The 15,446-nt window shown below is 36.8% G+C and overlaps 1 protein-coding gene across 29 annotated transcripts in view; it reads right to left on the bottom strand.

Moving 5' to 3' along the window:
- The window catches only part of LNPK (lunapark, ER junction formation factor), a 96,677-nt gene that overhangs the window by 44,210 nt on the left and 37,021 nt on the right, over positions 1-15,446 (bottom strand). For all 29 annotated transcript variants that reach the window (XR_014080805.1, XR_014080804.1, XR_014080802.1 and 26 more), the window contains 2 exons: positions 8,609-8,692; positions 8,478-8,529 (listed from right to left, as the gene is read on the bottom strand). Coding sequence is in view for 21 of the 29 variants with exons in the window: in XM_081585352.1 (XP_081441478.1) it covers positions 8,478-8,529; positions 8,609-8,692 (136 nt within the window). In the remaining 8 variants the exon portion in view is untranslated. The remainder of the gene's footprint in view (positions 1-8,477; positions 8,530-8,608; positions 8,693-15,446) is intronic.

Raw genomic sequence — 15,446 nt, 5'->3', positions numbered from 1 at the left:
TTGTAACAAGAAACAAAGGGCATTACACAAGGATAAATGGATGAATCTAACAAGTCATATCACTTGTAATTATCTATGTGACCAATGTAAAAACATCTAAAAATATAAAGCATATATCAACAGACATAAAGGGAGAAAGAGACAATAACACAATAATAGTAGGGAACTTTAATGCCCAATTTACATCAATAGATATATCAGCCAGACAAAAATCAATTTAAAACATTGGCCTTACATGACACATTATACCAGAAAGACTTTATATACATATACACTAAACATTCCATCCAAAAGCAGCAGAATACATTCTTTTCAATTGCACATAGAACATTCTCCAAGATAGATCACATGCTTGGCCACAAAACAAGTCCCAATAAATTAAGAAGACTGAAATTATATCAAGCATCTTTTTCTAACCACAACAGTATAAGTCTATAAAACAATTACAAGAAAAAAACAGAAAAATACAAACACATGGAGGCTAAGAAATATGCTACTAAACAACAAACTTGTCAACAAAGAAATCAAAGGGGAAATTAAAAAATACCTTGATTTAAACAAAAACAGAAATACAACATATCAAATCTATGGGGCACAGCAAAAGCAGTTCTAACAGCTAAGATTACAGTGTTACAAGCCTACTCAAGAAATAAGGAAAAATCTCAAGTAAACCATTTAACATCATGCCTAAAGAAACTGGGGAAAAAAAGAATAAACAAAACCCAAAGTTAGCAGAAGGAAGAAACTAATAAAGATCAGAGCAGAAATAAATGAAACAGAAAATAAAAAATAATAAAGATCAGTGAAACTAAAAACTGATTGTTTGAAAAGATAAACAAAATTGATAAAACTTTAGCCAGACTCATCAAGAAAAAAAGACATGACCCAAATAAATAAAATCAGAAATAAAAGAAGTTACAATCAACACAACAGAAATACCACAGAAAGAATCATAAAAGATTACTAAGAATAATTATAAGCCAATAAAATGCACAAAGGCTTTCCTGGTGGCTCAGTTGGTAAAGATTCCACCTGCAATTCAGGAGACCACCTGGAATGTAGAAGACCTGGGTTCGATCATTAGGTTGGGAATGTGTTCTGGAGAAGGAAATGGCAACCCACTCCAGTATTCCTGCTTGGAAAATCCCATGAATAGAGGAGCATGCCAAACTACAGTTCATGGGGTTGCAAGAGTTAAGACACAACTTAGCGACTAACCCACCACCACAAAATGCACAAAGCAGGAGAAATGGATGAACTCCCAGAAACATACACTCTCCCAAGACTGAATCATAAAGAAATAGCAAATATGAACAGACTATAGTTATCAATAATGAAATTGAATTGGTAATCAAACAAAAACCCCAACAAAAGTCCAGGACCAAATGGCTTCACAGAAAAATTCTATCAAACATTTAAAGAAGAGTAAATACCTATCCTTCTCAAACTATCCCAAAAAAAGAAGGATCACTTTCAAATTCATTCCAACAGTGTCCCCTTTACCCTTTTATCAAAATCAGATAAAGACACTAAAAAAATATTATAAGCCAATACCCCTGGATAAACAAAGGTGCAAAAATCTTCAATAAAATACCAGCAAACCAAATTGAACAATACATTAAAAGGATCATACACCACAATCAAGTGGGGTTTATCCCAAGGATGCAAGGATGGTTCAATATCCAAAAATCAATTAATGTTATACACCATGTTAACAAGACAAAAGATAAAAAGATAAAAATTATGATTATCTGAATAGACGTAGAAAAAGCATTTGGCAAAATCCAACATCCATTTATGATAAAAACTCTCAACAAAATGGGTATGGTGGAAATATACCTCAATATAATAAAGTCCATATATGACACCCTGCTTATTTAACTTACATGGAGAGTACATCATGAGAAATGCTGGGCTGGGAGAAGCACAAGATGGAATCAAGATTGCCGGGAGATATATCAATAACCTCAGATATGCAGATGACACCACCCTTATGGCAGAAAGTGAAGAAGAACTAAAGAGCCTCTTGATGAACGTGAAAGAGGAGAGTGAAAAAGTTGGCTTAAAACTCAACATTCATAAAACTAAGACCATGGTCTGGTCGCATCACTTCATGGCAAATAGATGGGGAAACAGTGGAAAGAGTGATGACTTAATTCTGGGGGGCTTCAAAATCACTTCAGATAGTGACTGCAACCATGAAATTAAAAGACGCTTGCTCCTTGGAAGAAAAGTTATGACCAACCTAGACAGCATATTAAAAAGCAGAAACATTACTTTGCCAACAAAGGTCCGCCTAGTCAAAGCTCTTATTTTTCCAGTAGTTGTGTATGGATGTAAGAGTTGGACTGTAAAGAAAGCTGAGCACCAAAGAATTGATGCTTTTGAACTGTGGTGTTGGAGAAGACTCTTGAGAGCCCACTGGACAGCAAGGAGATCCAACCAGTCCATCCTAAAGGAAATCAGTCCTGAATATTCACTGGAAGGACTGATGCTGAAGCTGAAACTCCAATACTTTGGCCACCTGATGCAAAGAACTGACTCATTTGAAAAGACCCTGATGCTGGGAAAGATTGAAGGTGGGAGGAGAAGGGGACGACAGGGAATGAGATGGTTGGATGGCATCACTGACTCAATGGGCATGAGTTTGAGTAAACTCGGGGAACTGATGATGGACAGGGAGGCCTGGCATGCTGCAGTCCATGGGGTCGCAAAGAGTCGGACACAACTGAGTGACTGAACTGAACTGATGACAAATCCACAGCTAAGACTCAGCAGAGAAAGCTGAAACCTTTTCCTCTAAGATCAGGAAAGAGACAAAAATACCCACTCTCACCACATTTACTCAACATGTATTGGAAGTCCCAGCCACAGCCATTAGATAAGAAAAAGGATCCAAATTGGAAGAGAAGAAATAAAACTGTCACTATTTGCAGAGAACATGATATTGAATATACAAAACCCTAAACACATCACAAAAAAACTTTCAGACCAACTTATGAGTTCAATAAAGTTGAAGGATACAAATTTAATATATAGAAGTCTGTTTCATTTCTACACACTAATAACGTACTATCAGAAAGGAAAACAGTTAAGAAAACAACCATTTATAATTGTATCAAAAAGAATAAAATAACTAGGAATAAATTTAAGTAAGAAGGTAAAAGACCTGTACTCTGAAAACTGTAAGATACTAATGAAAAAAACTGATAATGAAACAAATAAATGGAAAGATATACCATGCTCATGGGTTGGAAGAATTAACACTCAAAATGTCCATACTACAAAAAGCAATCTACAAATTCAATGCAATCAAAATATCAGTGGCATTTTACACAAAACTAGAACAAATAATCCTAAAATTGATACGGAACCACAAAAGACTCCAAACAGGCAAAGAAGAACAAAGACAGAGTTACCACACTCCCAGAGTTCAAATTATACTACAAAGCTATAATAATCAAAGGGCTTCCCAGATGGCACTAGTGGTAAAGAACCCACCTGCCAATGCAGGAGACATAAAAGACGTGGGTTTGATCCCTGGGTCAGAAAGATCCCCTGGAGGAGAGCATGGCAACCCACTCTAGTATTCCTGCCTGCAGAATCCCATGGACAGAGGAGCCTGGTGGACTACAGTCCATGAGGTAGCAAACAGTCAGACACAACTGGAGCAACTTAGCACGCATGCCAATGCAGGAGACACGGGTTCAGTCTCTGGGTTGGGAAGATCTCTTGGAGGAGGAAATGGCAACCCACTCTAGTATTCTTGCCTGGAAAATCCTATAGACAGAGGAGACTGACAGGCTGAAGTCCATGAAGTCACAGAGACTGTAAGAAAACATAGGCAATAAATCCTGACAACAGTATATCTTTTTGTATCTATCTCCTCAGGCAAGGGAAACAAAAGCAAGAATAAACAAACAGGACTAATCAAACTAAAAGCTTTTACATAGCAAAGAAAAACAACAACAAAACAAAAAGGCAACCTTTTCATTGGGAAACAATATTTTCAAGTGATATATCCAACAAAGGGCTAATATACAAAATATATAAGTAATATACATGACTCAATATCAAAAAACCAAGCAATCTGATTAAAAAATGGGCAGAGGAACAGAAGAGACATTTTTCCAAAGAAGACACACAGATGATGAACAGAAACATGAAAAGTTGCTTAATATCACTAACTATCAGGGAAATGCAAATCAAAATCACGATGAGGTATCACCATACACGTGTCAAAATGGCTATTACCAAAAAGACAACAAATAAAAAGTGTTGGCAAAGAGAAAAAGGAACCCTCACATGTTGGTGGGATAAATTGGTGCAGCCACTACAGAAAACAATATGCAGGTTGATTAAATAATAAAAAGAACTACCAGAAGATCCAGCAATTCCACTCCTGGGTTTGAAGAAAACAAAAACACTAATTTGAAAAGATACATGCACACCTATGTTCATTGCAACATTATGTCAAATGGCAAGATATGGAAGCAAACTAAGTGTTCACCCATAGATAAAGAAAATATGGTATACATTTATGTATACAATGGACTACTACTCAGCCATGAAAACAGAATGAAGTCTTGCCATATGCAACAACATGAATGGACCTACGGGTTATTCTGATAAGTGAAGTAAGTCAGGCAAAGAAAGGCAAAAACCAGATGATTTTACTTAAATGTCATACCTAAAAACCAAAACAAAGGAACAAACAAAACAGAAACAGACTCATACAGAGAACAAACTGGTAGTTGCCAGAGAAATGGGGAGTTGGCAAATGGTCAAAACATGTGAAGGAGATTAAAAGGTACAAACTTCCAGTTGCATAATAAATAAGTTTTGAGGACATAATATAATGTACAGATGAGGAATATAGTCAATAATATTATAATAACTTTGTATGGTGACAGATAGTTGCTATACTTTCCATGGAGAGCATTTTTTAATGCATATAAATGTTGAATTGCTATGTTGTACACCTGAAACCAATATCGTATGTCAACTATACTTCAATAATTTTTTAAAAAATAAATACAAGAGATAAAAAGGGGGGTAGGAGTCTGGCAGTCAGGTTAGTATTATATCAGTAAATACTATATTCCTTTTAGTGTTAAACCTAAACAAATCAAAAAATACTATTCACAAATTTCATAATAAATCTTAGTATAATATACATAGTGTTAAGTCACTTCAGTCATGTTCAACTCTTTTCAACCCTATGGACTATATAGCCCACCAGGCTTCTCTATCCATGGGATTCTCCAGGCAAGAATATTGCAGTGAGTTGCCACGCCCTCCTCCAGGGGATCCTCCTGACCCAAGGATTTAACCCACCTCTCTTACATCTCCTACACTGGCATGCATGTTCTTTACCACTAGCACCTCCTGGTAAGCCCATAATATATATCATTTACACCTAAATAATAAAAAATGAGAGAAAGCTATCTATTATACATGAATCTAAGTTCTGGTTCAGTAAACAGTAAAGAAAGCTAGTAAAATAAGGACACCCCAATTAGATTCAGTTTGGAAAGCAGATCTGTTCAAGGGCCACATAATGTACATACAAACACCCTTTAGTAGTTTTTCCCCTTTCCTATTATATAAGCTCAGAAATAGGTGAAAGAAACAAAAGCGAAAAATAGGAGGAGGGAGAGAAAAGAGTAATGGGGAGGGAGGGAGGGAGGGAGGAAGAAAGGAAGGGAAGGAGGGAGGGACTAACAATGGTTTAAAGCAAAGAAATAAAGACAATTTTAAACTCACAGAAACACAGAACTTAAATAAAATGTTTATGACTAAGTCACCTATCAAAATAATAGTAACAAGATCAAATTAACAAGAAAACTATAATTCTCAAAAAGGAGAATAAAGTTGATATAGTTTAGAATTTTTTTAAATAGGGGAAAAAATTCCAAATAGTAACTAATATCTACAGACTTGGAAAAGTTAGGAATATTAGAATAGTGTACCCCAGAAAAAATATTTTTAAAAATAGATTATAAGCTTCTTAAGGTCAGAAGCCATACTATATTCATCTCTTTATTCCCCCTGGTGTCTACACATAAGAGTTATTTAATACATTTTTTTAAGTGAACAATTCATTTGTATTATAGCTAAATGTTAATTTTCCCTAAGAGAATATCCAAAAGTAGTGCTTCAGGAATCCAAATCAGAGAGACCAGAAATGGTTTTTCTATAGTTACAATATGACATCAGAAGAAAACAAGTTGGAGTTTTAAAAGTTTCTAAAGAAAGATAAGTTCAGATTTTTAAATGAATTAATGCTGCCTAAGTATTAATAAATGCTTAAGAATGTCATACATCTGTTCTTTTATAATGAGAGAAAATAGATTTTTTTAAAGAAACAGCATCAGCTTTCTGCAAAATATCACATTTTAAAAATATGGAATTTAGAAAGATGGTAATGATAACCCTATATGCGAGACAGAAAAAGAGACACAGATGCATAGAACAGTCTTTTGGACTCTGTGGGAGAAGGTGAGGGTGGGATGATCTGAGAGAATAGCACTGAAATATGTATATTATCATATGTGAAACAGAACGCCAGTCCAGGTTCGATGCATGAGACAAGTGCTCAGGCCTGGTGCAATGAGACGACCCAGAGGGATGGGATGGGGAGGGAGGTGGGAGGGGGTTCAGGATGGGGAACACATGTAAACCCATGGCTGATTCATATCAATGTATGGCAAAAAAACACTACAATATTGTAAAGTAATTAGCCCCCAACTAAAATAAATAAATTAATAAAAAAATTTTAAAAATTAAAAAAAATAAAGATATATTCACGAAGGTTATTTAAAAAGTACTTTTGTGAAGTTAGTACCAGTTATATAAGTAAAAAGTATAGAAACCTGGCCTGCAGTTTTTTTATAATTTTTTAATAATTTTTTATAATCTTTTTATAATTTTTTATAATTACTAGTAAGAAGTATAAATTGTAGAAAAATTTAAACTGATTATGAAAGTAGGTGCTACACTGCAAATAATTTTCTTTTCTTCGGCCATGCCATGCAGCTTGCTGGATCTTAGTTCCCCAGCCAGGGACCGAACCCGTACCCCCTGCAGTGGAAATGCAGAGTCCTAACCACTGGACCACCAGGGAATTCCCTAAAATTAATTTATTTTAATCATCTTTAAACTTTAACATAACCTTTGATAAACTTCTATATTCATCAAAAGAGCAGGCTAATATTTCTATTAACCAGAATTCTACTTATGAAAGATGGCAGAGATAAGATTCTTTCCACATACCTCCACCAATTAGAACACGTAAAACTATTATGGCTTATTAATACCCATGGTCACTGTGGAAATTTATAAAAGTACTGACTTCTCAAAGTTCTATCACCCTAACTTTATAAACCAGGCTCCAATTCTGATGATTTATAAGAGCAAAAATTAAACACAGTATATTCTGTATTACAACAAAAGCCTTACAAACTACAGGCTACCTCATTTTACGGTGCTTCACTTTATTGTGCTTTATGTATACTGAGCTCTTTTTTTTTTTCCTACAAAATAAACTACACAAATTGAAGGTTTATGGCAACCCTGCATTATCAGATGATGATTAGCATTTTTTAGCAACAAAATATTTTTTAATTAAGGGATATACATTTTTTTCTTGACATAATGCTATTGCACACTTAACAGACTACAGTATGGTGTAAACATAACTTCAATATATACCAGGAAACCAAAAAATTCATGTGACTCACTTTATTACGATATTTACTTTTGGGAGTGGTCTGGAACCAAACCTGCGATATCTCTCCTATGTATTATTATATTCTAGAGATGAGGAAAAAAAAGGGAAGCCAATGCAAACTCAAAAATATCTTTTCACACACTAGTCATGGGAATTCTTTATATAATCACTTAAATTAATAACATTTTTTAAATTACATAATATTTAATGATATAATAGTAACGGTTTCACTAGTAATCTGACAATAACCTCAAAAAGCAAGAGTTAATACTATTATATAGCAGTAATTCAATTTTCTTCTCTTTTCTAAATTATTTTCCTCTTCCTAACTAAAAGTGTTATTTTAGAAGAAACTCAAATTTGACAAAAATCTTCATTTAATTTCCTCAAAAATAAATCATAAAGATGTAGGAATTTTCATAATAGCAGATATTCCAGGAAGCTCTTATTTAAAGGGGGGGGGGAATTACAAAATATTGGTGAAATCACGTAAATTTCAAAAGACTGTAACCAATTATATATTTAATCTCAACAGATAACATCTTTACTTATCAACATATTTCTATAAAATGAACATGAAATAAACTTACTGCCATCTACTTTAAGTCATATCCCAAATAACCAAATAAAATTAATATAAAACATTTTACATTAAGTTTTTCACACTTCTATCACACTTTTGAACTCACTTGGGTAAATAGGGATCTTTCCAACAGCAGCAGCAGTTCCTACAAAATTTATTTACCTTGTCCAGGTCTTGGAGTTACAGTTGCTCCAGCAGATGGTGGCTCAAACTCCTATCAAACACAGTAATGTTATTACAGTGTCCTACTACAATGTGCAACTTATAATAAAATGGTGATATCACAGCCTTACCTTTGCTTTCTTTGAATCTGGATCAAACCTTTCAAGAATTAATTTAGCTGTTTTATAAGTTTCTTTTTCCATGACTTCTTCAAGCTGCAAACGAAAATTTCCACAAATTGTCACATTTTAAAACACTCATACACTACATATTTTTATAAGTCCTATTCAAAAAGTATTCAAGTACAAGGCTTAAAATAAACAGCACATAATACATCCAGATAGCATGAAAGACTTCCTACATTCAAATAATAAAATTCAGAATTTAAAATGGCTTCTAACCTCTAATATGCTACTTGTATTTAACAGCTTTACTACAAGGAAACACCAAATATTGCTAATTGTTTATGTATAATGAGGAGAATAATTACATGCACCAACTTCAATAATGGAATGTGCAAAAATCTATCAGCCATCATTATTGGAAGTTATTAGACATGACAAGCAAATGACAGGCAATTCCTCAGATTTATTTCCTCATAGCACTTAATGCTATTAATTTAAAGAAGGTCGTTAGCCAAGAGCTTTACAAAATAAAATCTCTGTGCCAATTAACTGCTGTCAGCATCGATTTTAGATTATTTATTAGCAGAAGCAATTAGCTTGCTGCAAAATGCAGTGAAAACTCAGTAACTGGGAGAACAGCCATGCTGTCTCATGGAATTTGCTCAAATGACTTTAAAAGGTGAAGCTCTCCCTTTTTTACTTAGATTCAAACAACTTTAGAGGGAAAAAACAGAACACAGTAAGAATTTCAGTAAAAATTTTACTGAGTTCTATGCTCACACTAGTGACTATAATGAAAGCACTTCATTATTACAGCATTTTATTTACAATGCACTCAAGTCACTTTATGGCTTAATATGTGGGTTTAATTTCAAAAGTAATCACTAGTAAAGCATCATTTTAGCAGTTAAAGCTCAATATCAGAAAAAGTTTAATGCAAGACAGTCATAATTATGACAGATAGCTAATATATAGAATGAAAATGCTTTTGCAAAACTTGGAAGAGGAACTTTTCCTTCTCAGTGACCACTGACAGCCACTTAGATTCATTAAATGTCATGTTTATTACAAAGGATATTTATTTTAAAATGCAAAGCAGAGCACATTTACCAAGTTAAACTATAATTAAAATATGCTGCCATAAGGATGGCACCCCACTCCAGTACTCTTGTCTGGAAAATCCCATGGATGGAGGAGCCTGGTAGGCTGCAGTCCATGGGGTCGCTAAGAGTCGGACACGACTGAGCGACTTCACTTTCACTTTTCCCTTTCATGCACTGGAGAAGGAAATGGCAATCCACTCCAGTGTTCTTGCCTGGAGAATCCCAGGGACGGCGGAGCCTGATGGGCTGCCGTCTATGGGGTCACACAGAGTCGGACACGACTGAAGCGACTTAGCAGCAGCAACAGCGTCCATAATAGTAGTTAATACATTTCTGATTAAAAACTCAATATAATATTTAAGAAGTTAAAGTGCTTCAGTTCAGCTCAGTTGCTCAGTCGTGTCCGACTCTTTGCGACCCCATTAATCGCAGCATGCCAGGCCTCCCTGTCCATCATCAACTCCCGGAGTTTACCCGAACTCATGTCCATCGAGTCAGTGATGCCATCCAACCATCTCATCTCCTGGAATGTGAGGTCAAGTGGGCCTTAAAAACCATCACTACAAACAAAGCTAGTGGAGGTGATGGAATTCCAGTTGAGCTATTTGAAATCCTGAAAGATGATGCTGTTAAAGTGCTGCACTCAATATGTCAGCAAATTTGGAAAACTCAGCAGTGGCCACAGGACTGGAAAAGGTCAGTTTTCATTCTAATACCAAGGAAAGGCAATGCCAAAGAATGCTTAAACTACCGCACAATTGCACTCATCTCACATGCTAGTAAAGTAATGCTGAAAATTCTCTAAGCCAGGCTTCCGCAATATGTGAACTGTGAACTTCCAGATGTTCAAGCTGGTTTTAGAAAAGGCAGAGGAAACAGAGATCAAATTGCCAACATCCAATGGATCACCAAAAAAGCAAGCGAGTTCCAGAAAAACATCTATTTCTGCTTTATTGACTATGCCAAAGCCCTTGACTGTGTGGATCACAATAAACTGGAAAATTCTGAAAGAGATGGAAATTCCAGATCACCTGACCTGCCTCTTGAAAAACCTGTATGCAGGTCAGGAAGCAACAGTTAAAACTGGACATGGAACAACAAACTGGTTCCAAATAGGAAAAGGAGCACGTTAAGGCTGTATATTGTCACCCTGCTTATTTAACTTTCATGCAGAGTACATCATGAGAAATGCTGAGCTGGAAGAAGCACAAGCTGGAATCAACATTGCCGGGAGAAATATCAATAACCTGAGATATACAGATGACACCACCCTTATGGCAGAAAGAGGAACTAAAAAGCCTCTTGATGAAAGTGAAAGAGGAGAGTGAAAAAGTTGGTTTAAAGCTCAACATTTAGAAAACTAAGTTCATGGCATCTGGTCCCATCACTTCATGGGAAATGGATGGGGAAACAGTGGAAACAGTGTCAGACTTTATTTTTTTGGGCTCCAAAATCACTGCTGATGGTGATTGCAGCCATGAAATTAAAAGATGCTTACTCCTTAGAAGGAAAGTTATGAACAACCTAGATAGCATATTAAAAAGCAGAGACATTACTTTGCCAACAAAGGTCCGTCTAGTCAAGGCTATGGTTTTTCCAGTGGTCATGAATGGATGTGAGAGTTGGACTGTGAAGAAAGTTGAGCACTGAAGAAGCAATGTTTTTCAACTGTGGTATTGGACAAGACTCTTGAGAGTCCCTTGGACTGCAAGGAGATCCAACCAGTCCATCCTAAAGGAGATCAGTCCTGGGTGTTCATTGGAAGGACTGATGTTGAAGCTGAAACTCCAATACTTTGGCCACTTCATGGGAAGAGTTGACTCATTGGAAAAGACCCTGATGCTGGGAAGGATTGAGGGCAGAAGGAAAAAGGGACGACAGAGGATGAGATGGGTGGATGGCATCACCGACTCGATGGCCATGAGTTTGGGTAGACTCCGGGAGTTGGTGATGGACAGGGAGGCCTGGCGTGCTGCAATTCACGGGGTCGCAAAGAGTCGGACATGACTGAGTGACTGAACTGAACTGAACATGTAAAATATCTTAAAATCATTTTAAAAAGCAAAAAATACAAATCCATTCTCTTTTGCATTTACTTCCAAAAAAACTTTTTTCATGTAATAGCTTAATTAACACATTAATTCCTACTACATTTTAAGCGAATAATCTGTTTTGTATAGAGAGACATCTGATCAGTGGGCAGAACACAAACTTGAAACCACAACATCAGAAAAGATCTAGGTTCAAAGGACATCTCCATTCTTAATTAGCTATAGAACGACTTTAAGCAAATCTGTTAGCCCCAGTTTCTCCTTTCGTAGAGCATAAAAAATAATACTACTTTCTCATAACACTGTTGTGCAATTTAAATATAGGAGAGTCTACAATAGTACCTAACACAAAACACACGATCTTCAGAGATTACCTTAATTTTTCAGAGTGGATCTGAAACAAGTTTTCAAACACATTTTCAAATACCCAACATATTATTACAGGACTCAGGAATGAGAAATTGAATTCTCAGAATACCTGAAGTTATAAATTACTCTGTCTTCTTCAAAATATTTTACATACTTTAAATAATAATGAATGATGTAACAAAGAATGAATTGCTTTTCTGTGATATGATTATATTGAAAGTTTCAGAGTTTTTTATTTAATATAGAGAGGGAGTCCCTGGTTCAGTTCAGTTCAGTTCAGTTCAGTCGCTCAGTTGTGTTCAACTCTTTGCAACCCCATGGACTGCAGCACGCCAGGCCTCTCTGTCCATCACCAACTTCCAGAGTTTACTCAAACTCATGCCCACTGAGTCGGTGATGCCATCCAACCATCTCATCCTCTGTCGTCCCCTTTTCCTTCCACCTTCGATCTTTCCCGGCATCAGGGTCTTTTCAAATGAGTCAGTTCTTCACATCAGGTGGCCAAAGTATTGGAGTTTCAGCTTCAGCATCAGTCTTCCAATGAATATTCAGGACTGATTTCCTTTAGCATGGACTGGTTGGATCTCCTTGCTGTCCAAGGGACTCTCAAGAGTCTTCTCCAACAACACAGTTCAAATGCATCAATTCTTTGGCGCTCAGCTTTCTTTATCATCCAACTCTCACGTCCATACATGACCACTGGAAAAACCATAGCTTTGACTAGATGGACTTTTGTTGGCAAAGTAATGTTTCTGCTTTTTAATATGCTATCTAGGTTGGTCATAGCTTTACTTCCAAGGAGCAAGTGTCTTTTAATTTCATGGCTGCAGTCACCATCTGCAGTGATTTTGGAGCCCCCAAAAATAGTCTGTCACTGTTTCCCCATCCCTGGTGCTCTGTGGCAAAGAATCCATCTACCAATGCAGGAGATTCAGGTTTGATCCCTGGTCCGGGACGCTTCCACATGCCACGGGGTAGCTAAGCCCATGCACTGTTAAGAACTGAACCTGTGCTAAGAGCTGGGAGCTGCAACTACTGAGCCCACCTTACCACAAATACCAAAGCCCGAGCCTGTGCTCCTCAACAGTAGAAGCCACAGCAATGAGAAGCCTGTGTACTGCAAGTAGAGAGTGGCCTCCACTTGCTACAACTAGAAAAAAGCCTGTGCAGCAACAAAGATCCAGCACAGCCAAAAATTTAAATAAATAATATAAAAAAGAGAAAAACACATGATTGTTTATTTATTATGAATCAACATTATTTTGGCAAGCTTATATATTTTGAGAACATATAAAAATTATTTCTACCTGATACAGAATTTCATCAGAGAACACTGAAAGAAGGGAAAACTAACACAAAATAAATGTCAATTTTTTTTTAATTTTGAGAGATAATTCTACAATATTTAAATTATAATTCTTGAAATAAAATTTTAAAATGCACAAAGCATTAACTTCCCTATCCAATATTATTGATCCTTGTTTCATAATGAATATTCCACATGTAGAAAAACGTCTTTTGGGGTTTCCCTGGTGGCTCAGTGGTAAACAATCCGCCTGCCAATGCAGGAGACACAGATTCAATCCCTGAGTCGGGAAGCTCTCACATGCCTCGGAGCAACTAAGCCCATGCACTACAACTACTGAGGCTGTGTTCTAGAGCCCAGGAGCCACAACTACTGACCCCACTTGCCTTACAGCCCATGCTCCGTAACAAGAGAAGCCACTGCAATGAGAAGCCTGCACACTGCAACTAGAGAGTAGCCCCTGCTTGCCATAACTAGAGAAAAGCCCGCACAGCAACAAAGATCCAATGCAGCGAAAAATATATTAAAAAATAAAATTTTTAAAAAGAGAAAAATGTCTTTTGGACTTCCCTGGTGCTCCATTTGTTAAGAATCCGCCTGCCAATGCAGGGGACACCAGTTTGATCCCTGGTCTGGGACGATCCCACATGCTACAGAGCAACTAAGCCGAAGCACCACAACCAGTGAAGCCCACAAACTGCAGCTACTGAAGACTTCATGCCCAAGAGCCCATGCTATACAACAAGAGAAGCTACTGCAATGAGAAGCCCACACACCACAATGAGGAGCAGTCCCTGCTCACTGCAACTAGAGAAAGCCCACACATAGCAAGGAAGACTCAGTGCAGTAGAAAATAAATACATAACATTTTCTTTAAAAATGTCTTTTGTTTTGCATTGACTTTGGTCAAATTATTAACAGTGTGCCCAAAAGAATCTTCAATTCACAGCATTAGGGTATATGTTTCACCATTTAAACACGTATTTTTAAAATGATAAAATAATGTCTTGCTGTTGTTGTTCAGTCACTCAGGCATGTCCGACTCTTTGCAACTCCACGGACTGCAGCATGCCAGGATTCCGTCCGTCATCATCTCCCAGAGTTTGCTCAAACTAATGGCCATTGAATCAGTGACACCATCCAACTATCTCATCCTCTATCGTCCCCCTCTCCTCCTGCCTTCAATCTTTCCCAGCATCAGGGTCCTTTCCAGTGAGTCGGCTCTTCTCATCAGATGGCCAAAGTATTGGAGTTTCAGCTTCAGCATCAGTCCTGCCAATGAATACTCCGGGTTGATTTCCTTTAGGATTGACTGATTTGATCTCCTTTATGTCCAAGGAACTCTTAAGAGTCTTCTCCAGCACCACAGTTCAAAAGTGTCAATTCTTCTGCGCTCATCCTTCTTTATGGTACAACTCTCACATCCATACATGACTACTAGAAAAATCATAGCTTTGACTATGTGCACCTTTGTCAGCAAACTGATGTCTCTGCTTTTTAATACATTTCTAGGTTTGTCATAGCTTATATTTCAAGGAGCAAGCATCTTTTAATTTCATGGCTGCAGTCACCATCCGCAGTGATTTTGGAGCCCAAGAAAGTCTGTCCCTGTTTCCATTGTTTCTCTATTTGCCATGAAGTGATGAGACCAGTTGCCATGATCTTCATTTTCTGAATGTTGAGTTTTAAGGCAGTTTTTTCACTCTCCTCTTTCACCTTCATCAAGAGGCTCTTCAGTTCTTCTTCGCTTTCTGCCATTAGGGTGGGTGTCATCTGCCTATCTGAGGTTATTGATATTTCTTCCGGCAATCGTGATTCCAGGTTGAGCTTCATCCAGCCTGGAATTTCACATGATGTACTCTGCATACAAGCTGAATAAGCAGGGTGACAGTATACAGCCTTGACATACTTCTTTCCGAATTTTGAACCAGAAAATATTGTCTGCTTACCCTGATTTTAGTTTTGCTGTTGAAATCAATATTTTTTTTAATAATTCAGATTTTAAATTATTTTTT

Source organism: Giraffa tippelskirchi, chromosome 3 (assembly GCF_054371585.1).
Source record: "Giraffa tippelskirchi isolate mGirTip1 chromosome 3, T2T-mGirTip1v1.2.pri, whole genome shotgun sequence".
Taxonomy (NCBI): domain Eukaryota; kingdom Metazoa; phylum Chordata; class Mammalia; order Artiodactyla; family Giraffidae; genus Giraffa; species Giraffa tippelskirchi.
This window is presented reverse-complemented; position numbering and strand designations above follow the sequence as displayed.